At 57.1% G+C, this 22,523-nt stretch overlaps 1 protein-coding gene across 6 annotated transcripts in view; it reads left to right on the top strand.

Annotated features, from left to right (window-relative positions):
* Nucleotides 1–628: 628 nt before the first annotated feature.
* CROCC (ciliary rootlet coiled-coil, rootletin) overlaps nt 629–22,523 on the top strand; it is a 40,200-nt gene continuing 18,305 nt past the window's right edge. For 3 of the 6 annotated variants that reach the window (XM_037045113.1, XM_037045110.1, XM_037045108.1), the window contains exons 1-20: nt 629–763; nt 1,315–1,459; nt 2,647–2,801; nt 7,084–7,269; nt 7,364–7,447; nt 7,521–7,582; nt 7,667–7,832; nt 8,328–8,434; nt 12,861–13,097; nt 13,544–13,640; nt 14,278–14,361; nt 14,694–14,927; nt 15,662–15,861; nt 16,983–17,165; nt 18,072–18,216; nt 18,405–18,551; nt 18,970–19,200; nt 20,208–20,401; nt 20,677–20,804; nt 22,205–22,374. In XM_037045113.1, the coding sequence (XP_036901008.1) occupies nt 704–763; nt 1,315–1,459; nt 2,647–2,801; nt 7,084–7,269; nt 7,364–7,447; nt 7,521–7,582; nt 7,667–7,832; nt 8,328–8,434; nt 12,861–13,097; nt 13,544–13,640; nt 14,278–14,361; nt 14,694–14,927; nt 15,662–15,861; nt 16,983–17,165; nt 18,072–18,216; nt 18,405–18,551; nt 18,970–19,200; nt 20,208–20,401; nt 20,677–20,804; nt 22,205–22,374 (3,015 nt within the window). In that variant the 5' untranslated portion in view covers nt 629–703. Of the gene's footprint in view, nt 764–1,314; nt 1,460–2,317; nt 2,402–2,646; nt 2,802–7,083; nt 7,270–7,363; nt 7,448–7,520; nt 7,583–7,666; nt 7,833–8,327; nt 8,435–12,860; nt 13,098–13,543; nt 13,641–14,277; nt 14,362–14,693; nt 14,928–15,661; nt 15,862–16,982; nt 17,166–18,071; nt 18,217–18,404; nt 18,552–18,969; nt 19,201–20,207; nt 20,402–20,676; nt 20,805–22,204; nt 22,375–22,523 lie in introns of those variants that run through there. The other 3 variants (XM_037045109.1, XM_037045111.1, XM_037045112.1) reach the window with 3 other exon arrangements.

Here is a 22,523-nt window from a genome sequence, read left to right as displayed (position 1 = left end):
AATTCCAAGTCAGGGCACATGCCTGGGTTGTGGGCCAGGCCCCCCCGTGTGGGGTATGTGAGAGGCAACCACACATTGATGTTTCTTTCCCTCTCTTTCTTCTTCCTTTCCCTTTTCTCTAAAAATAAATAAATGGTATCTTTAAAAATAATACTAATAGAAGAATAAGCTCTGTGTTTTGCCCGCTTACAACTGTAAACCTACATTTGCCTGCCCCTGAACATTCTTAACAAACTCTCAAGACTCTGGCCTTTCCTGTCTCCTGGATGCTGACCTGGCCCTGGAGCTCGGGGGCCTTTAGGACCCAGCAGTTGGGGTGGGTAGGGAGTGTGTGTGTGTGTGTGTGTGTGTGTGTGTGTTGGGAGTCCTTTCCTCTTGGTCCCTCCCCTCCCTGTCTCCCCTTCCCCCTCTCCATCCTTCCCCTTCCCTTTCTTCCCCACCCCTTCCTCTCTCCACTCCCCTCCCCCTCTAATTCCTACGTCTTCCTTCTGTTCCCCTCTGTTCCCCTCTGCCTTGATTTTCTCCCCTCCTCTGCTTTCCCACCGCTCCTCCTCCCCAGCCCCGCCCACCGCTGTGGTCACATGGGGGCACCGGATTTAAACCTAATCTGCCCAGTGCTCAGCACAGCAGTCTGGCAGTGGGATGAGCTGGGCGCACTGAGCTAGTCTGGGGCCCTGGAGAGGGGTGCCCACAGTCTCCTCCCATGAGCTTGGGGCTGGAGGGGTCGTTGGAGGCCCAGCTGGCCCTGGAGACTGTTATCCAGGTGGGTCCTGTGGGCTGCGCCCAGCCGATCCAGCTGCTCTGGAAGGAGTAGGTACATCCTGGAGTCCATGGTGGGAGAGGTGTGGTGGCGAGGTGCACAGGGGGCCCCACTTTGCAGCTCCCAGCCCGACTGGACTCTGGGTAGAGGGGCATGCAGGGCCCCACTAGTGTGACTCCTTTGTCCCAGTGCCCTGCAGAGGGGAGGGGGGCTCCTCCCAGATTTTAGGATTGGCACAGACGGATCCTCACCCATCTAGGTCGGGGGAGCTGGGTTGGAGCCCCCAGTGCTTTGTGCTGCTGCTGTGGGCCTGGTTCTCCCACCCTTGGGGGGCGTCTGTTCACGGAGGCGCACGGAGAGTGTCTTTCCATGGAGTGTGTTTTGTTTTGGTTTTGTTTTTAGCTTTTGTTTTTCGTGATTCAAACACCCAGGCTTCCCTCCATCTGGGGGATTTCCTGAAGGTCGCCTGGGCACCCACATCTTGGGCAGCAGGACTTTGCCCCTTCCCAGCCAGGGTCCCAGGGTCCCCTCAGACCCTCTCTCTTTCCCGACAGACACTGGAGAGCAGCGTCCTGGGGCCAGGCCAGGAGGGGAGCAGCCTGAGTGTGCAGGACTCGGCCCAGGACTCACAGCCGGCCCACCTGCCCGCCCGCCTCAGGGAGATTGTCACCCGGAACTTCTCCCAGCCTGAGAGCCCAGGTACCACGCCTCCCCTGCACAGACACTGCCCCTCCTCAGTCATCCTGGTGCTGATGGGGATGGCAGCTTCTGTGTCTCCTCGCCGGGTGGCAGGTGCAACCCTGCGATGGAAGGGCCGATTTACAGATGAGGAAGGGAAGACATGGTGGTGTCACTTCCCTAGACATGCTCCCCAAGCGTTGCTGCTGGAAGGCGGGGCTGAGAGTCCCCTCCTTGCTGCAGAGACTTAAACCCCAAACGCCATATTCACTCCCAGGGAAGGTGTGAGCTGGCGGAACCCCAGATTATAGGGGGAGGGTAGTTCCGTTTGGCTCAGGGCTTTGCAGAAGACCAAGGGGTGGTACTGCCCACTGCCCCTCCCACTATCCCACCCCCACTTGGAGGTTGATGGGCCCTGCAGCGCTCACAGCTGAACCTGCTTCGAGAGTCTGGGGGTGGGGGTGGGGTACATGCAGTTGCAGGTGGACTGTTCGCAGCTCTCCTTGGTGGTGTTTCTGGTGTTCCTTCTACCACGGTCCTTGTCCAACCTCAGCCTCCTTGGGAGACCCTGGATGTTGCTGCCCCTGGGAGCCACAGACAGGGACTGAGAGCCCACGCCCAGGCTGAAGAGCCTAGAGGCCCACAGTATGTGTCCAGTTTGACCAGGTGGAAGCGGAGCCCGCTGGACTCGGTTCCTTTTCCCTCTGGCCTTCATTTTCCCTCTTCCTCCTCTTGCTGCTCACAACCTGACCTACCCTATCTCAATCCCTGAAATTACACGAGACCCTTCCCTAAGTCAGGCTTTCCTGCTCTCCTGGCAGGTCTGGGTACTGTTTCCCCCATTTTACAGATCCGCAAAACTGAGGTCCAGAGCAGAGTAGTAATTGGAAAAGGAAGGAGCTAGAACTTGGGCCCTGGTCTCCTGACTCCTACTGAGCCTCCCGCCCGTACCTCCCAGGCTGGGTGGGGCCACACTTCAGCTGTAGCCGGGGCCACTCTGAGTCTAGTTCTAGGCCCTTCTCATTGCCCACCTCCTTGTTCTTCAGCTCTTTGTGTGGCTCCATGCTACGTCCACTCCTGCTTACCCAGGCTCCTCCTGGGTCCTAGTCCACCTTCCTGCCTCCACGGATGGGTAGGGCACCTGTAGGGAGTGGATGTCCTTCTGGACCCAGGAGGAAGCCAATCATGTGTCTGCTGTCCCTCTCCAGCCCCACAGTTGGCCACAGAGATGGCATCAGTGCTGTCGCTGCAGGAAGAGAACCAGCTGCTGCAGCAGGAGCTGTCCCGCGTGGAGGACCTGCTGGCCCAGAGCCGCGCCGAGCGTGATGAGCTGGCCATCAAGTACAACGCGGTCAGCGAGAGGGTGGGTGCTGCCGGGGAGCTGAGGGCTGGGCTGGGGAGGTTGGGGAGACAGCCAGGGCAGGCCTGCACTCCCGGCAAAAGGTGGTCCTGGGTTTGAACTGTGGCTCTGCCAACCTGAATGGCCTTGAGCAAATCACTCTGCTCTCCGAGTCTGTAGGGATGGTCATATGAAGTGGAGTTTGGAGGAATCCATGAGCTAATGGGATAAAGTACCTGGCACCAGGAGTGTTTCATTCCTGTCTGTCCCAGGCCTGGCTGGGGCCGGGGGAACACAGAGAGTAAGACCCCTAGAGGTCTCTGTCACCCCTTGAGTCTCTGGGCATCTCTCTCTCTCCCATTTACATGGGCCTTGGGGTTCACCCAACAGCAGCGAGGCTCTGGGGCAGACTCGGTTGGGCACAGGCAGCCATAGACCTGCCACCGCTTCCCGTGGAAGGAGAAGCCAGGCCTGCCTCCAAGTCCAGATGTGATTCCTATTCCCGGGAACCTGTGCTGCAGGCTTGTGGGGGCCCCAGGGCCTGGGCCAGGGGGTCATTATAGGCCGGGGCCGGGGTGCAGGTTGTTCCCTGTACCCTGTCTTTTTTGGACCTCTAGGCTCATGGGAGGTGACCCTGGGGAGTTGATGGTGGCTGAAAGCTGGTGGGAGAGTTGTATGAAGGAGGGAGAGCATGTGCAGATGGGAAATGTATACATGCTAATTTCAGTCATAATAGATGCCTTTACTGAGTGTTGGGCGCCTTACCTTTAATGCATCAAGGTTGGGACCATATTGATGCTCATTTAACAGAGGAGACAACAGAGGCTCAGAGAGGGAAAGCATTGTGCTCAGGGTCACACAGCCATTTAAGGTTAATCTCTTGATCCTTAGCCCAGGGCTATGCACTACAGGTTTGTTTCTTGGGTATGGGAAGAGGCAATTGGGCTGGGAGTTCCAGGGGACAACTGGCCCCTGAGAAGCTAGAAGGACCTCAGACATGATCCTCAGATGTTGCAAATGGGAGACTTAAGCAGGTCCAGGGTCCGTGGTACTAGGACCCCTGGGCTGACCCATTCATGCAGGGGCTGGCCTATCCCTGTTGCAAAAAGGGTGTGCTTTTCTGAGTGTGGTTGTGAGCTGTGCCTGTGTCCCGGTCTCTGCCTGCCTGGACAAGCCCCTGACCTGTTGGGACTTGCAGAGGACCAGGGTAGGGGGGCGCTGTGGCCCCCAGCACTGGGGACGGCTGAGAGCTGGTTTTCCCAGGGTTTGCAGGGGGTGTGGAGGGTGGACTGGCCCAGGGTCCACATTGCTGGTGGTGACAGGGCCCTGAGCCAACCCCCCTCCCAGCTTAGGCCTCTCAGCCTTTGGCCCCTGGCACAGAGCCAGGCTCGTGGTCAGCGAGGGGGGCTACCCGTTAAATGCCAGCTCTGACTGACAGTGAAGCCAGCACTGCCCCCAGGGGCTGGCAAGAGAAGGGAAGAAGAGGTGGGATGTGACAGGTGCTTTTTCTGCTGGGACACAGCTGCTGGGGCTGGGGACACAGCATAGGGGAGGGGAGTCTGCCTTAAGTCTAGAAAATTCCATCCTGTGGCCAGGGGGCCCCCCCTGGGGAGCTTGTAGAGTGAATCTGGTGCTTCACTGTCCTCTCCCTGAGATGGCGTCAGCACAGCTCCCCTGGAGTCAGAGACTGGATGAGAATGACCGCCAGGCCTTTCCTGGTGGGTGGTCCCCAGAGAACATTGGAGCCTGGAGAGCATCTTATTGCAGATAGGGGACAGGCCCAGGCATGGGAGGCCCAAGGTCAGCGGTGGAGCTGGGATGAGGCCCCTGGTCTGTGGCACTGTCCCTGATGCCCACCTGTCCCTGGGCCACAGGTGACAGGGCCTGCCCCTGTGGCCATGACCGTTGCATGCAGGCTGAGTCAGGGGGTAGTCAGCGAGGTTGTTCTGCCTCTCCAAATCCCACATCCGTCTTGGGAAAAGTGAAGGTGAGGTGGAGATCTGTGTCCTGTTGATTGCATGTAGGGAAACTGAGGCAGGGGCTTCCAGAGGCCACCTCCAGGTTCAGAAGAAGCCCCTCAGCGTCTCTGTGGAGCCCACCCCCATTCTTCCTTTCCCTGAGGAGCAGGTGTTGGGTGAGGCAACTGGGATGAGAAGGCAGAAGTAGCCATGCCCCCTGGGCTCCACAGGATGGCCCCCCTGGGCTTCCTGTGTCCATGGCAACCTGGACAGAGTGACTCGAACAATAATGGTGCTAAGGCAGCTGTTGCTAGGGGAGACTGTAAACTTCTTTCATCCTGGCTTGGTGACGCCCCCTTTCCTTTCGAATTACAAGTAAAATTGAAAGGCTGTTTTGTGAGGGGTGCAATTGGTATGGCCGGGAGTGGACCCGGCCCTGCTGGGTGCACTGGGACAGCAGGCGGAGGACCCAATGACTGCCCGAACCCCTCTAAGTCACAGAAGCAAACAGCACCCAGTCTTTACAGCTGTGAGACACACAGAGCACAGGCCACCATCAGGCCTTTACACAGACACACGCAGGTGCACGAGATGCAAGCTCCCCGAGGCAGAAGCTGCACCTGCAGCCAGACTGTCCCACCCAGGTGAGGAACCTGTCACCCAGACACACAGTCGCAGCACCGAGGTGTACCCATTCTGCAGACAACACAGCACACTGTCTCGCATCTCATGGACACACACAGCCATAGGTACACACAAGCACACAAAGCATAGAACCGCCTCTCTCTCTGGTTCCCATAAAGGCCCAATCACAGAGACACACAGGGTCCCAGGTGGAGACAGATGACAAAACACTTTCCCTTCACACCTGTGGGGTACACCTGCACCAATGCCCAACACACTCAGCATTTTGGTGTCACTGCCACCACGCTCAGAAGTGAACACTGCTGCCACCTGACTTAGGGGGACTTCTAGCAGGGGCCTGCTGCCTACCCTCGGGGTAGAAACCTCCTGTGCACCCCCTCCTCTCACACCTTTAGACCTCATTCCCCTGACTTGAGATGAAGCCCCCCAGCAGCTCCCAGTAGCTCTTTCCTGTGGGTGGCTCTTGTAGCCAGAGTCACCCTGCTCTGGAGCTATGCCTGGTGGGTGGGTTGGGAAGTGGAGACAAAGTTGTTTTGAGCTTTCTCAGTGGCTCATTGACTGTCTCCTGGGCGTGCTGGGTCAATGCAGGGAGCAGCCGGAGGGAACCTGTACCTGTTGCTATCTGGCTCGGCCCTGTTGTTAGCGTGGGTGAGGGGAGCTGTCTTTGCCATTGGCTTTCTTAGGAGCAGGTGTGGGTGGACACAGGGGTGCCCTGCCCTGGCTGTAGATGACAGTATAGGCGGGCAGCAGAATCCTCCTCTGTCAGTCCCAAACCCCCTTAGTTGCCTCCCTAACAGGTGGAGGATGCTGAGGGGCCCCCTGGGACCAGCAGGTGCTGGGGGGTTCCAAGGCTAGTGGAGGACAGCTGGTGCCAAGCCGCATCCTTCCTCTGCCCACAGAGTCTGATGATGAAGGAGCTTCGAGCTGCCCAGGGAGTTGGGGGGTGAGGGTGAAGGAAGGGTGCTGACAGCAGAGGCTGCCCATGAGGTCAGGGGGAGGTGGGGGGGCCTGCGCCAGGGATGGGGCTCAGGGTGTTAATAAGTCACGTGGTATATGAGACCATCTGTGCCCACAAATCTGAGTGCTGTGGGAAGTGGGGGCTGGTCGAGGAGTTGATGTGGGTCACCTTGGGGACATTTGACACCACCGGAGTGCTGTGTGTGTGCACGTATGTACGTGTCTCTAAGCTCAACATGCATGCATGCGGCGGTGCCTCTGTTTCAATGTATTTACATGTGCTTATGCCATTAATTCATGACCTCAACAAACGTGCCACTAACACTGTTCCAGGCCTAAGATACGACAGGAAACATAAATCTAGGCTTCCCTGAGCCCGCTGGGGGTGGGGGCGGGGAGACGTGGGCATGGATCTGGGTCTAATAATCCTCAACCACAGCAGGGCTGGTGTTTTGGAAGAGAGTCTCACAGTGCACCCAGCTGTACCTTTGTGTTTTGCATGCTCATGTTTGTGGGCCCACCTCAGTGTGTCCATTCCACGCATGCACCATCTTTTGTCCATACACGTCCCCTCTGTGTGTCCATGCACAGCTGCATTATCCAGTGCATTAGGTGCATTGCAGCCTGGGCTTGCCCAAATGTGCCTGAAAGCTACTACGAATCTAGGCCTAGCCTGATGTCCCCTACAGAGTCCTGTGCCTGCCTTCCGGAGGCACAGAACGCTCATCCAGGGCCCTTCCCTGCAGCTGGAGCAGGCTGTGCGGCTGGAGTCTGGGGAGCTGGAAACGCAGGAGCCCAGGGGGCTGGTACGGCAAAGCGTGGAGCTGCGGAGGCAGCTGCAGGAGGAGCAGGCCTCCTACCGGCGAAAGCTGCAGGCCTACCAGGAGGGCCAGCAGCGGCAGGCCCAGCTTGTGCAGCGGCTGCAGGCCAAGGTCAGGGCTGCCCACTCCTGCTCCTGCCTACCCTGTGCCCACTTTGCCCTGCCCCCACCCCAGGGCTAACCGAGCACTCCTCACCCATCCCCAGATTCTCCAGTACAAGAAGAAGTGCTCGGAGCTGGAGCAGCAGCTGTTGGAGAGGTCCACAGAGCTGGAGCAGCAGCGGCTGAGGGTGGGTGCCGGGGCAGGGCAGGCCAGGCCCTTCCCACCCCGTGCCCAGCCTGATGCCCACTCCTCCCACCCAGGACACAGAGCACAGCCGAGACCTGGAGAGCTCCCTCATCCGCCTGGAGGAGGAGCAGCAGAGGTGGGGCGCCGCAGGGCAAGGGCGTGGCGGGCAGCGCGGTCCTCCCCAGCCCTGAGTTCCCTGGTCCCTCTTTGTCCCACCCAGGAGCAGCAGCCTGGCCCAGGTGAATGCTATGCTCAGAGAGCAGCTGGACCAGGCAAATTCAGCCAATCAGGTTCTGAGTGAGGACATACGCAAGGTGACCAGCGACTGGACACGCAGTCGCAAGGAGCTGGAACAGCGGGAGGCGGCATGGAGGCGCGAGGAAGAGGTGAGCCCAGGGGTCCTGGGAGGCCAGTGGGGACGTTGTGGGTCCAGTGTGACCGGGGTGGTGAGGACTCGGACTTCAGGAAAAGGAGTGGGAGGGCCCTGCTGGCCAGGTGTCCTCTTTAGGAGAGGCTGACAGTTGTCATACCAATAGTCCTCCTTGATGAGCATGTACCATGTGTCACGTGTTCACTTTCTCCGCTCTGTCTCATTGTAACCGAATGTGGTAGGTGCTGCCATCCTCATTTTAGAGAGAGGTTTGCTAACCTGCCCGGTGACGTGGCTGGCATGCAGACTCAGGTGCCAGCACTTGCCCTTTCTTTGCTGCCTCTTGCAGCCGGTAGAGACATTGAAACCCATGTCCCTGTGCCAGAGGGAGGCTTGGGACCTGGCCCACGGGAAGACCCCCTCCCTGGGCAGCCGGGCCTCCGGGAAGGTCAGAGCTGGGGAGGGAGCGGGCCCTCCCTCCAGCCCCTCACTCAGCCCGTCTCCCCTCTAGTCCTTCAACGCCTACTTCAGCAACGAGCACAGCCGCCTGCTCCTCGTCTGGAGGCAGGTTGTGGGGGTCCGGCGGCTGGTCAGCGAGGTGAAGCTGTGCACTGAGAGGTGAGGGCCGGCCGGCGGAGGGGGTGCTTGGGGAGGCGCTGCAGGAGCAGCTGCGGGGGGGTGGGGTGGATAACGCTTCCTTTGAAGTTGAATTCAAGGCACCTCAATCTAACTTTGGTCCAACCCAACACACCTCCTGTGTGCCAGGCCCTTGGAAATGCGGAAGCAACTAGTAATAATGAACTCGTACTATGGTCATGGCAGTCAGCATTTACTAGGTATTTCCTCTGAGTAAAGCTCTTTGTACATTTCATTCTCTCATATCCACAGCGCCTCCATCAGGTGAGAACTGATAGTTCCCATTTTACAGATGGGGACACCGAGGCTCAGAGAGATAGAGTGACCTTCCCAAGGCCACGCAGCGGTCAAATGGCTGAGTCAGGATTTGCAGCTTCTGCTTTTAATCCCCTAGAATATTCAGCTTCTGCTACCAAGGACCTCACCACCTTTACTGATGAAAAGAAATAGACCCCCAAATTCTAGACCGAGGAAGTGAGTGATCAGTGAACAGAGAATGTCCAGGGGCTCAGAAGGATGGGAGGGAAGGAGGGAGGTCAGAAAAGGGCTCCTCATAGTGGAGGTGGAATTCGCACTGACCTCAAGGGATGGGCAGGACTTTAGCTGGCAGAGCTGGGGCCCTCTGGGCTGAGAGCACCGCCTGAGCAAAGGCTCGGCCGTGGGAGAACATGGCAGCCAGTGGAGCTGGAGAGGGGCGGGTGAGGGGAGGTGGGGCTGGAAAGGAGAGCCTTAGAGGCCCCCCAGCAGGGGGCTTGGTCCTGCTTGGTCTCTGAGCAGGGGAGGCTGTTGCAAGGCAGCTTCATCTGAGGCTGCAGGATTGTGACCATCTCATTCCGCCACTCCCGCATGTAGTGACTGGGATTCTTCCTTTAATGAGGCACTTCCTCTCCTATGTGAGATGCCCAGTGGTACAGTTCATTCAGGAAAGGAGAGGATTTAACCTCCGTGATGTATTTGAAATATGCTCTAGTTTTCATTACCATTTAAAAAATTAATATTTGCCCTGGCTGGTGTAGCTCAGTGGATTGAGCACCAGCCTGGAAGCTGAAAGGCTGCAGGTTCAATTCCTAGTCAGGGCGCATGCCTGGGTTGCAGGCTGGTTCCCTAGTTGGGGATGTGTGAATCGATGTACATCTCGCACATTGATGTTTCTCTCCCTCTCTTCCTCCCTCCCTTCCTCTCTCTCTAAGAAGTAAATAAATAAAATCTTTTTAAAAATTTAATATTCACAAGGTTCAAATTTCGAAAGGATGTACTGTGTAAAGGCCCCCTCCCCCTACCTCCGACCTCAGACACTCCTCTCCCCTCTGGAGAGGGAAACATTTGGAGGCTAGCGGTGTGACCTGTCAATTTCCTAAATGACCTTCCAGGATTATTTTATACAAGCAACTACAGCAGATCTCTCTCACACACACACACCCTTTTATATACTATGGGTAGAATTTCATCACAGTTCTTTTTTTAAAATATTTTATTTATTTATTTTTAGGGAGAGGAGAAAGGGAAGGAGAAAGAGTGGGAGAGAAACATCAATGTGTGGTTGCCTCTCATGGGTCCCCTACTGGGAACTGGCCTGCAACCCAGGCATGTGCCCTGACTGGGAATCGAACCGGTGACCCTTTGCTTCACAGGCCTGTGCTCAATCCACTGAGCTACACCAGCCAGGGCATCTTCACAGTTCTTGAAGATGCTTGCTTTACCTCCTGGTATAACTGAATTTTGTAACTGGGAGGTGGTTCCATTTCAGGGTCTGAAGAGCTTCCCCATTCAGTTTTCTTGGCTACAGAGTAGTCCACAGAATGGACGTATCATGATTTGTTTAAGAGCGGTCCCCTTCTGATGGCCATTCAGGTTGCCTCCAGCATTTCTCTTTTTTTAATTTTAATATATATTTTATTGATTATACCATTACAGTTGTTCTATTCCCCCCCTTCATTCCCCTCCACCCACACACTCCCTCCCCCACCATTCTCCCCCCCCTTATTTTATAACCACGTATCTCAAGTTCTTTTTTTTTTTTAAGATATTTATTTATTTTTAGAGGGGAAGGAGAGAGGGAGAGAAACATCAATGTATGGTTGCCTTTTGTGCATCCCCTGCTGGTAGTTAGCCTGCAAGGAACCGGTTTGCAACCCAGGCATGTGCCCTGACTGGGAATCGAACCGCGATCGTCTGGTTCGCAGGCCCGCGCTCAATCCACTGAGCTACGCCAGCCAGGGCTTCAAGTTCTTTAGATTCTATATTTACCCTACTATTCTTGCCCTCCCCCCTATCTATTTTCTACCTACTGTCTATGCTATTTTCTGTACCTTCTCCCCCCTTCTCCTCCTCCCACAAGACAGGCGTGGGGTGGGGATGGGCTCCCAAGTGTCAATTAAAATGACATTGGAATGCCATTTGTCACTGTCAGATGGGGGGGAAGTCACATCACACACGAGTGAGGGTGAAACAGTGGGGAAACAGCCCCTCCCCCACACTGCTGGCAGGAAGGCAGTGATAAAGAGCTCTGAAAAATTACTAAGGGATCAGCTCTTTGACCCTGTTGCTAACCCTCCATGTGTTCTTCATTTCTATGGTTCCACTCCTGATCTAGTTGTCCTCTTAGTTTGCTTTTGTTTTAGGTGTGGTTGTTAATAACTGTGTGTTTGCTGTCCTTTCACTGTTCATATTTTTCATCTTCTTTTTCTTATATAAGTCCCTTTAGCATTTCATATAATAAGGGCTTGGTGATGATGAACTCCTTGAACTTGACCTTATCTGAGAAGCACTTTATCTGTCCTTCCATTCTAAATGAAAGTTTTGCTGGATAAAGCAATCTTGGCTGTAGGTCTTTGGATTTCATGACTTGGAATACTTCTTTCCAGCCCCTTCTTGCCTGTAAGGTCTCTTTTGAGAAATCCGCTGACAGTCTGATGGGTACTCCTTTGTAGGTGACTGTCCCCTTATCCCTTGCTGCTTCTAGGATTCTCTCCTTCATTTTAGTCTTGGCTAATGTAATTATGATGTGCCTTGGTGTGTTCCTTCTTGGGTCCAACTTCTTTGGGACTCTCTGAGCTTCCTGGATTTCCTGGAAGTCTATTTCCTTTGCCAGACTGGGGAAGTTCTCCTTTATTATTTGTTCAAATAAGTTTTCCACTCGTGGCTGTTTCTTTCCCCCTTCTGGTACCCCTATAATCCGGATGTTGGAACGTTTAAAGATGTCCTGGAGGTTCCTAAGCCTCTCCTCATTTTTTTGAATTCTCATTTCTTCATTCCTTTCTGGTGGGATGTTTTGTTCTTCCTTCTGGTCCATTCCATTGATTTGAGTCCCAGTTTCCTTTCCATCGCTATTGGTTTCCTGGACATCTCTCTTCATTTCAATTAGTTTAGCCTTCATATGTTCCTCTAATTTGTGACTATAATCAACCAGTTCTGTGAGCATCCTGATGACCAGTGTTTTGAACTGTGTATCTGAGAGGCTGGCAATCTCTGGGTCGCTTAGAGTTATGGGCTCTGGGGCTTTGAGTTTTTCTTGAGCCATCTTTTGAACTGTTTGTTCCTGTTACTTATCAGGATCAGAGCCCTAGGTGTTCACCAGAGCAGGGCAACTAAGTCACTGGGTTGTGATGCTGTATGTGGGGGCGGGGCCAACGAGGAGCAATGGCGTCCCGTCTGCCTCCTCTTGCTGCTGCCACAGGTGCGGCAGCTGCCACCGTCACCGGGGCCCGCGAGTTTCGTCCCACTGCATGTGAGTGTGCCACCGCCATCAGCCCTCCACCACTGGGTTTGCTGTTGGGGCCTGCACGGTCCGTCTCACTGTGCGCGAATGTGCGACTGTGGTCAGTCTGCCCCGCGCCCCGACTGGGTCCGGGCTGCCTGCGTGCCTAGGTCGGGGGATCTTTCCTGCCAGACCCTGCTCCACTGCTGGCTCCTCCCCTCTTACCGTTCAGGTTGAACGGTTCGTTGTTGTCGGACTTCCGTATAATTCAATTTTCTGTTCTTTGGCTGTGTCTTTGTTCTCCAAACCTTTGTTGTATTCAAACTTGGTTGTGGGAGAAGGCACAGTGTTTCTACCTATGCCTCCATCTTGGCGGAAGTGCCTCCAGCATTTCTGACCTGAGCAGTGCTGCAGTGGGTCACCCTTCCACAGGTCATTTCCCAGCGTCGGGGCATCTCTGTGGGATGAATTCTCAGAAGTGGAGTCAGCGGGTCAAAGAGTTGATCCGTTAGTAATTTTTCAGAGCTCTTTATCACTGCCTTCCTGCCAGCAGTGTGGGGGAGGGGCTGTTTCCCCACTGTTTCACCCTCACTCGTGTGTGATATGACTTTCCCCCCCATCTGATAGTGACAAATTGCATTCCAATGTCATTTTAATTGACACTTGGGAGCCCATCCCCACCCCAAGCCTGTCTTGTGTCCTCTCCACCAGAGACCTGCTGCAGCTGGGAGGGGAGCTGTCCCGGACCTCACGAGCTGTCCAGGAAGCGGGCCTGGGGCTGAGTGCGGGCCTGCGGCTGGCCGAGAGCCGGGTCGAGGCAGCCCTGGAGAAGCAGGCGCTGCTGCAGGCCCAGCTGGAGGAGCAGCTGCGGGACAAGGTGCTCCAGGAGGAGGGCCTGGCCCAGCTGCAGATGCAGAGTGACCTGAACAAAGCTGACCTCAATGCCAGGTGGGTGCCTGGTAGGTACCATGTGAGGCAGGGGAGTAGGGGATCTGGTCACTGGGGAGGGGCCCTTCCCGGGGGTGAGCTCAGCCAGTTCCCTGTGTGGGGCACCCTGTTTGGCAGAGTGGAAGCCCAAGACCCAGGGGGCTCTTGCCCAGGGCACATCACAGGTAGTTTAACCTCTCTTGCCAAATTTGCTCCCAGCTCCTGCAACCTGGACAAGTCCCAGAGTGCTTTCCCAGGAGATAAGAGGGTGGTGTCCTCATTCTCATTTACAGATGAGAAGCCTGCAGCCCAGAGAGCAGTGACTTGCTCAAGGCCATACAAACAGGGAGGCGAATCCTAGGGTCCTTGCCTCGGGTTTAGGGAAGCGGGCAGGACACGGATCTGGAGAGTTTGAGGGCAAGCTGGGGTGGGTCTCCCAGTCACCTCTGTTGTTCTTCCACCTTCAGAGTGGCAGAGCTGGCCCAGACAGTGGAGCGCCTCCAGAACCAGAATCTGGAGAAGGATCGGGTCAACAAGGCCCTGACTGAGAAGCTTGAGGCCCTGGTGAGATGCAGCTACCCTTGGGCTGTGCCAGGGTGGGATGGGGCACTGGCCAGATCCAGGGACACAGGCTGAGGGCTGGGCTGCTTGGGCCACCCTGGATTATCTACTCAGATGGTTTCACCCCTTATTAATTGAGCACCTAGTGTGGGCCAGGCTTAGTGTGAGCACATCCACCTCCTTCGTCCCATTTCATCCTGTCTGCGGCCTGATCCCCATCATACAGATGAGTAACCCCAGGCCCACAGGGAAATACCTGTCCAGTCTCAGAGCCAGGAAGCTGGGGAGTCGGGATGTGGGCTCATCATGCCTTAACCTGCTAGCCCCAGGGCTCTTTCTCTTGGAACTCAGCTGCCTCCCCACCAGAGGGACACCCCTCAAGGGTACTGCCTGGGGCCAGGGCAGATTGTATGTCCAGATCTCGCCCAATAGGCCGTGTGACCTGAGGTGGGACCCTGTACTTCTCTGGGCCTAGTCTGCTCAGGGCACTGGGGCTGCTATGAGGTCTACCAAGGAACTGGACTGTGGCCATGGCCTTGAGGTTACCTGATGGTTGGGAGGTCAAGGAGGGAGATGCATGGGGGCTTTGGACTTGGGCAGAGATCCTGACCCTCTCCTTGTCTCTTCAATGCCACTCCAGGAATCCCTGCAGGTCCAGGAGCAGGCGGCCCTGGAGACAGAGGAGGGGGAGGGGCTGCAGCAGACCTTGAGAGACCTGGCACAGGTGTGAGGTGGGGGCTGGGGGTAGCCCTGGGCGGGGTGGGGCCTGGCAGTCCAGGGCCACCACGTCCTCTGCTGGCCTTGAGCCGAACTGCAAGTGGTTGGGGAGCCTGGGGGACCCCCCTCCACCTGCGCTGGCCCATCTGTGGGAGAGGCTGAGTGATGTCTTCATAGTACACAGAGACCTTTCCTGTCTGGCTGAGGGCTGTGACATAGTGGAAGTGGAATCAGGAAGACTTGTAGGAAGGGAGCTTGGGATGAAGCTGAACATGGCCCCTGCGGCCCTGCGGCCCTGGGCTTATTTGCCCTCCTTCTGCTCCCTACCCCACTCCTCAGGCCGTTCTGTCAGACATGGAGAGCGGCGTCCAGCTAAGCGGCTCCGAGCACACCGCCGATGTGTCGGATGGCAGTCTGCGGGGGCTCTCGGGCCACCGGACTCCGTCCCCGACGCAGCGCTGCTCCCCAGGCCGCGGCCGCTCCCCGCGCCGAGGCCCGTCCCCAGCCTGCTCGGACTCCTCCGTGCTCACCCTGATCCACTCCGCCCTGCACAAGCGCCAACTACAGGTCCAGGTAGGAAGGGGCCTGAACATCCTGGGGGAGGGGCTTGAGCAGCCTGAGCTGGTGCCGGACCATCCTGGGATGGAGCCAAAGCCCTGGGAGGGCCTTGGGGAACTCAGGGGTGGAGCCAGTGTAATGGAGGAGGAGCTTGAACATTCCTGGATGGAGTCAGCTCTGAGAAAGGGCTATGGGAGTCAATTTGGGAGTCCGATCTGGGAGGCATCTGAGAACTCAGGGGATGGAATCTGAGCCCAGAGTAGGAGGGGCTTCGGCAGCTGGGGGCGGAGTGTGGGGAGGGCTCCGCCTGGTATAGTAAGGAAGATGAGGTTCCCTAACAGGACAGACAGAGCTAGGACTCTGGGAAAAGGCCTGGGAGGAGAAGTCTGCCTAGGATGAGGGGAGCTTGGGAACTAGGAGCCAACAGGAGCCTGGGGGTAGAGTCAGAACCAGGATGCAGGAGTCCCGGGGTAGCCAGAACCCAGGAGAGGGAGTGCGCCTAGTGGTTTGTCTGGCACCCTGGGGTCTTAGGTCGGGGTTGCCAGGGGCATGGAGACTCAGAGCTCCATTGATGGGCTCAAAGAGGTGTTGGTAAGGGCACAGTGAAGGGGAGTGGAAACCTAGTCTGGGGGTTTAGCCCCACTGTGTCAGGCCTAGGCTGGTGTACAGCCTGGGAACCAACAGAGAGCAGCGGGTTGCTGTGAGGGCTTCCTGGGGCTCCCCCAGACTCAGTGGTTCCCATGCCACAGAACATGCGTGGGCGCTACGAGGCCAGCCAGGACCTCCTGGGCACGCTGCGGAAGCAGCTTAGTGACAGCGAGGGTGAGCGCCGTGCCCTAGAGGAGCAGCTGCAGCGTCTGCGGGACAAGACCGATGGGGCCACCCAGGCCCAAGAGGATGCCCAGCGTGAGGCCCAGCGTCTGCGGAGTGCCATGGACCTCCTGAGCAGGTGCCTGGGAGGTCAGAAGTGGGGGCCTGGAGAGCAAACCAGTGTCTGGGCCTAACACCGGGCCAGGCCTGTCCGGTGTGGGTTTGCACCAGTGTGGCCATACTAGCTCTTTCTGTGTGTGTTTCCTAGCAGTAGGGTAGCAGATGTTTCCTGTACACCTACTGTGTGCCAGGCTCATGGCCAAGCATTTTACGAGTGTTATCCCTAATTAGTCTTCCTGCCAACCTTGCGCAGTTCTGACCCTTACCGTCCTGAGGTTGAGAGGCTTGTCCAGGCTCACATAGCCACGTGGCCAGTGGTAGTGATTGGAACTGAAAGCAAAACTGCTGCTTCTCCTGCCTTGGAAGGAGAAGGGCTGTCTGTGTTGTTGCAGTCACAGTGAACACCTCATTCTGCGTTTTGCTATTTTTCCTTGATATCACATCGTACCCACTGCTAACCTTGGTATTTACGATGCTTCAAGTGACGAGGTGGGACGGTGGAAGGTATGATAATCATCAGTCTTAAGTCCGAGCTGGAAACCCTAGCTAGCTCAGAAAGAGGCACCCTCACCCCCCACTGCTCGTCACTGGTGGAGTCGGGGAAGTGGCAGCGCTCTGCACACTGTCAGAGTTCCCAGTCCTTGCCTCCCCCCGCCCCACCCCGTCCTGTCCTGGCTTCTGCATGCCGCCGGCCTGTGCAGCAGGAAGCCATGAGTTCTGGACAGACCCAGCCCTACTGGGCCTCCCAGAATGGAGGGACAGGGCAAGGAGCACTATAGAAGCATCTGCTGGCTGTGTGGACTAGCAAGCTGGTAGCACAATGACCCACATATTCCAGGAGCCTAACCTCTTCAGCCTGGTGGCATACTGGAAGATAATGTCACTGCCTCCATCCGTTCCACTGGGCCCCCAAGTGGGCAGTTTGGGGGAGAAGGAGAGCCAGGTTCCCTCTGCCAGGAAGAGCTAGCTTCATGGAGACGTAGGTGAAATGAGTGTGGGTATGGTCAGGGAAGGCTTCCTGGAGCTGGGGGTGTCCGAGGATGGCAGATGTGGCTCACATCTAGGACAGCAGTATGGCCACCTTCCTTGCTGGGAGCGGCCCCAGCATCCCCTTCAGCTCCCTCTTTCCCGGTCCTGCAGGGAGAAGGACAGCCTGGCCCAGAGCCTGCAGGCGGCCCAGCAGCAGGCTGAGGAGCTGCAGCAGGAGCGAGAGAAGCTACAGGCAACGCAAGAGGAGCTGCGGCGCCAGCGGGACCGGCTGGAGGAAGAGCGGGAGGACACGGCGCAGGACGGTGCGAGGACACGCAGGGAGCTCGAGCGTAGGTGAGTGGCTCTGGCCTCCCTGCCGGGGCCACTTGAATGGGCCTTGGGGCTTCTGGCAGTGTCCTTGGTGGCTGGAGAGCACCTGGGCCTCCTACCGTCTTGAAGTCCTCAAGACACCCCTCTGACGCAGGGTCTTCTGATCAGCCCCGTTTTGGTAAACGGAGGCTCAGGGAGGCTGAGCCTTACCTGGGATCCGAGGACTGGTAGGAGGTAGAGTTAGTATGGTAGACCATACTAATGACAATAATTAAAGTAACAGTAGTAATATTAACCTTTTTTAAAGTGAAAGTTACAGTAATAATATTGATACTAATATTGCTGAGTGCCAGGCATCCTTTTAAGCAATTAGTTCCTCTTATTTAACCCTTGTGGTAATTCTGTGATGTAGGGGCTATTATTAGCCCCATTTTATGGACTGTGAAATTGGGGCCCACAGAGGTCATGTACCTTCCCCAAGGTCACAGCTAGTTAGTAAAACAGCCGGGATTTTAACCCAAGCATCCTTCCTCTCACTCTGAAGAGTTAACCCCTTAACCACCGCACTCTTTCCTTCTCTGAGACACGAGTCACAGTGGTGTCCAGGGCATCGTGGTAGGGGGGGTTATTCTTGGTTCTAAAGCTCTTGGGGAGCGCTGTCAGGCACCATTCCAGTACTTCACGTATCCTTACCTAAGTCATGTATCCTTGTAACAGCTTCACAAGGCATCACTCATCTTGCAGATATGAAAACTGAGGCCCAGAGTCACAGAGCCACAAGGCAGTGGCCTTGGCTGTCCTTGTGGTGAAACTCTTGCCCCTAGGGCGCCTGCCTCAGACCCGTCCCACAGCCTGCTCCGGATTGTCTGGCTGCGGGGGACTCAGGGCAGGGAAGTGACACGCGGCCCCCACCCCCACTCTGTCCCACAGCATGAGACAACTAGAGCAGCTGGAAGCAAAGCGCTCAGGGCTGGCAAAGGAGCTGGTGGAGGTGAGGGAGGCGCTGAGCTGTGCTGCCCTGCAGCGGGACGTGCTGCAGGCCGAGAAGGCCGAGGTAGCCGAGGCGCTGACCAAGGTGTGTCCCTGTGCACCACACAGCCGCAAACCTGCTCTCCCCGAGGCCCCAGACCTTCTCTCTCTGGTCTCTCTCCCTTCTCCCTGTGTCTTTTGTTTCGCCCGCTGTCTTGCCTCTCCCCATCTCTCCATGTCTCTGCACGTCTTTTCCCATCTCTCCCCCCATGACTGTCTCTGGCTGCCCTGCAGGCTGAAGCTGGCCGCATGGACCTCGAGCTCTCAATGACCAAGCTGAGGGCGGAGGAGGCCTCTCTGCGGGATTCCTTGTCCAAGCTGAGCGCCCTCAATGAGAGTCTTGCCCAGGACAAGCTGGGTCTGAACCACCTCGTTGCCCAGGTATGCTGTGTGCCAGCAGGCCCAACTGCTTCGCCCACCTGTGTCCCCCACTCCGAGACCCCACTAGGCGTCCCAGGCCCAGCCTCGGCCCACATTGTGCCTCGCTGTACATTTCCCTGGACACCTCTGTCTCTATACCTGTCTGCCCTACCTCTGCCTCTGTCTGTCTCTGATTCCATCTGTCCATGTATCCTCGTTCATGGTCCTAGTTCAAAAGAAGCTCCTTGGGCCCTCCTTCCTTCTCCCTTCTCCCCAGTGTCCGCATTGCCAAGGACACTGCCCTGCCCCTCCAGTGAGCCTCCCCTGGGCTGTCTGTTAGGTGGGTGGGTGATCCTTGGTCCTGGGTGGGACCTCCTTCCCTGGGTGGAGGGGCTGGGCTGATCGGCTCACTCACCTCTGCCCACACCGGGACCCACAGCTGGAGGAGGAAAAGGCAGCCCTGCTGGGCCAGCAGCGGCGGGTGGAACAAGAGGCCACCTTGGCTCGGGAGGAGCAGGAACGGCTGGAACAGCTGCGGCTGGAGCAGGAGGTGGATCGGCAGGGCCTGGAGGGCTCCCTGCGGGTGGCAGAGCAGGCTCGGCAGGCCCTGGAGCACCAGGTCCCCACACTGCGCCAGGAGCGCTGCCGGCTGCAGGAGCAGCTGGCCCAGGTGGGTGATGTGAGGGATGGGGAGCAGGTGGGGCAAGAGTTCTAGGCTCCTAGCCTTCTGCACCCTGTCCTGGGGTAACTCACAGGCTCAGGAGACTGAATGTGGGTTTAAGCACAGCTCCCCCTCTGTCAGCTGGGGCCTTGGGCAAGCTATTCAACCTATTCACACCTCTGTTGCCCCATCTGTAATATGGGACTAATCATTCCCATCACAAAGGGCTGTTCTAAAGAGGACACCCACGTAAGCACTTGGCAGCTGAATCACACACACCATTCAGTAACTATCGCTGATGTGAGAACAGGTAGAGAATTTTCAAATTGGAATGGTGGGTTCGTTGGGATCATAGCTGGAAGGACCCTAGGGTTTTAGGGGCCTTTCTCGGGTGTCCGTTCTGGAGAGCCTGGGTTCCTGGGAGGGGCCTCTCAGGGGTAGGCCACGGGGGGAGCAGGGTTCCATGTTCCCATTCTTTTTTTTTTTTTTTTAAGATTTTACTTATTTACTTTAGAGAAAGGGGGAGGGAGGGAGAAAGAAAGGGAGAGAAACGTCAATGTGTGGTTGCTTCTCACGCGTCCCCTAAATGGGAGACTCGGCCCACAACCCAGGCATGTGCCCTGACTGGGAATCGAACTGGCGACCCTTTGGTTTGCAGGCTGGCGCTCAGTCCACTGAGCCACACCAGCCAGGGCCATGTTCCCCTCCTGAGGCTTGCAAAGGAGCACTCCTTTGGTCTGTTTTATATATTCAGCCTCTCTGGAAGTTTGGGGGTATGGAAAGGGTTCTGTGATGACTCCAACTGAGTGAGGACCCTCATTGTGTGTGTGAGTGTACTGCGGTTCAGAGGAGTCTATGATTTGTTCAGGTACACACAGCACATCAGAACAGAGACTGGGCTTGAACCCGGGCCTCCAGCCTGTTAGGCCGGGGAGCTGGATCAGGCCCAGGGTTGGGGTGCTGAGCAGGCTAGGGGAATCTGAGCGTGGTGCTCACAGGGCCTGGGTGGGTGCCAGCTCTCCCGGCAGCTGAGCGGGCGGGAGCATGAGCTGGAGCAGGCACAGAGGGAGACACAGCGGCAGATGGAGGCCCTGGAGCGGGTGACCCGGGAGAAGGAGGCGCTGGCCAAGGAGCGGGCCGGCCTGGCCGTGCAGCTGGTGGCAGCTGAGCGTGAAGGCCGGACCCTGTTGGAGGAAGCCACACACCTTCGGTAAGGCTTTGGGCTCTGCCCAGCCCACGCCGGGGGGGTCTGCCTGGGGCCACTCTGTCACCCGTCACACTCTGGCGTTGGCCCACAGGCATAGTTACTGTGGAGCCAGGCTTACCAGCGCGTCCTAGCTATGGCTCAGGCTTCCCCAGGGAGCGTGGGCCTGGCTGGGCAGGTAGGCTGGCACCCGGCCCATGGCTGGCCACGCCCTGGAATCCACAGTTTCCTGAGGCCCAGGAGGCTGAGTCCTAAGGCCTGAGGGATTGTGTGTGCTGCAGCTTGGAGAAGGAAGCGCTGGAGAGCAGCCTGTTTGAGGTGCAGCGGCAGCTGGCCCAGCTCGAGGCCCGCCGGGAGCAACTGGAAGCTGATGGGCAGGCCCTGCTGCTGGCCAAGGAGACCCTGACTGGTATGGGGGGAGCCAGGGGGTGGATGAGGAATACCAGGTTCCAGCCTGGACTGTAACCTCTCATGTTCTGGGGTCTCGCAGAAAATGGGAGCACTGCCTTCAGGGTCTGGCTGATTGGGGTCCCAGTCCTCCTGCTGCCACTGAGATCTGACCTTTCTCAAACAAGCTCCTTCCCTCACTGGGCCACAGGCTCTCATCTGACGGTTAGGGGTGATGTTGCCCGCCCTCTGAGGCTGTTGCCAGGATGGGGTGAGGAGAGCCTGTGAAGGCCTTGGCACAGCGCCCAGCTCAGCCCACGGTGCCTGCCGCGTATTGTCCCCAGGGCACTCAGAGAGTCCTGAGCTCTCCGTGGAGCCATCTCGGCTTTTCTGAACGACCCTCTCGGGTCGTTTCCACAGTCCCAGCCCTGCTTCTCCCCACATGTCCCCCTACCCCGGTCTCTGAACTCAGGGGTTCTTCTCACTCACAAATATTTACTAAGCACCTACTTGGACCATGAAAATGAACTTCCCTGTCCACGTGCACCTGAGCCAGACAGAACCAGGAAGAGTCTCTGCCCGGTTTCTAACCCAGGAGATGGTTTTCATTTATTTATTTTATTATTACTTTAAAAGACTTTATTTCTTTATTTTCAGAGAGAGGGGAAGGGAGGGAGAAAGAGAAAGAAACATCAATGTGTGGTTTTCTGTTGCACGCCCCCTACTGGAGATCTGGCCTGCATGCAACACAGGCATGTGCCCTGACTGGGAGGGAATCGAACCAGCGACCTTTTGGTTTGCAGGCCAGCGCTCAGTCCACTGAGCCACACCAGCCAGGGCAAGGGGGTCGTGTTTAGATTGTCCACAGTAGCGCGCACCCTCCCTGTGGTCGCCTCCATTAGTGCTGACAGCTAATAGCCCACCAGGTGTGTCTATGGCAGTTGGTCACTAAAGGAGGTGCCGTGTGGAAAGCTGTGTGGCTTTGGGAAGTTACCTGTCTCCTCTGAGCCTCCTCATCCTCGTCTGTAGATTGGGGGTGAGCTAAGCCACTGGGCATGTTGTGAAGCTCTGAGGAGATTAGCTCTGTCAAGGGCTCAGCCAGGTGCTGGCCCATAGTGAGCACTCCGTCAGTAAGGGGGGCTGCTGTCCTCTTCATTTGTGGGGGCCTCCTCATCAGTCATTTCGTCCCTTTGATGCCATTCCCCGGTAGGGAGGGAGGGGGACAGGGCCAGTGGGCTTGGGCAGCAGGTGAGAAAACAGGCCCAGGGGGTGAGAAGTTTCTTCAAGGGAACCCAGCCCAGGTACCAGGCGCGCCTTCTCTCTTCTGGGATTTTGCCTGCATGGCTCACCTGGCCTGAGTCTGCTGGCCCACGGGGAGGTTTCGACCCAAGCCTGTCCCCTCCCACTGTCCTTCCCGTGCAGGGGAACTGGCAGGCCTCCGGCAGCAGGTGACAACTACAGAGGAGAAGGCGGCTCTGGACAAGGAGCTGATGGCCCAGAAGCTGGTGCAGGCTGAGCGGGAGGCCCAGGCCTCTCTGCGAGAGCAGCGGGCAGCCCACGAGGAGGACTTGCAACGCCTCCAGCGGGAGAAGGTCTGGGCGCTGGGTCCGGGTGGGCAGGGCTCCGAGCCACTGTCTCCTCTGTGATCTCAGAGCGCCCTCACCCTCACTCATCCTCGGTCTCCACCTCTGTGACATGGAACTTCATCTCTGTTCAGGGTGGGGGGCCCTGGGGGGAAGCT

The sequence above is a fragment of the Sturnira hondurensis genome, unplaced genomic scaffold, assembly GCF_014824575.4.
Source record: "Sturnira hondurensis isolate 20B ecotype Veracruz unplaced genomic scaffold, ASM1482457v3 Scaffold0004257, whole genome shotgun sequence".
Lineage (NCBI taxonomy): Eukaryota > Metazoa > Chordata > Mammalia > Chiroptera > Phyllostomidae > Sturnira > Sturnira hondurensis.
The sequence above is the reverse complement of the archived record's forward strand: the minus strand, read 5'-3'. Positions and strand labels throughout refer to the sequence as shown.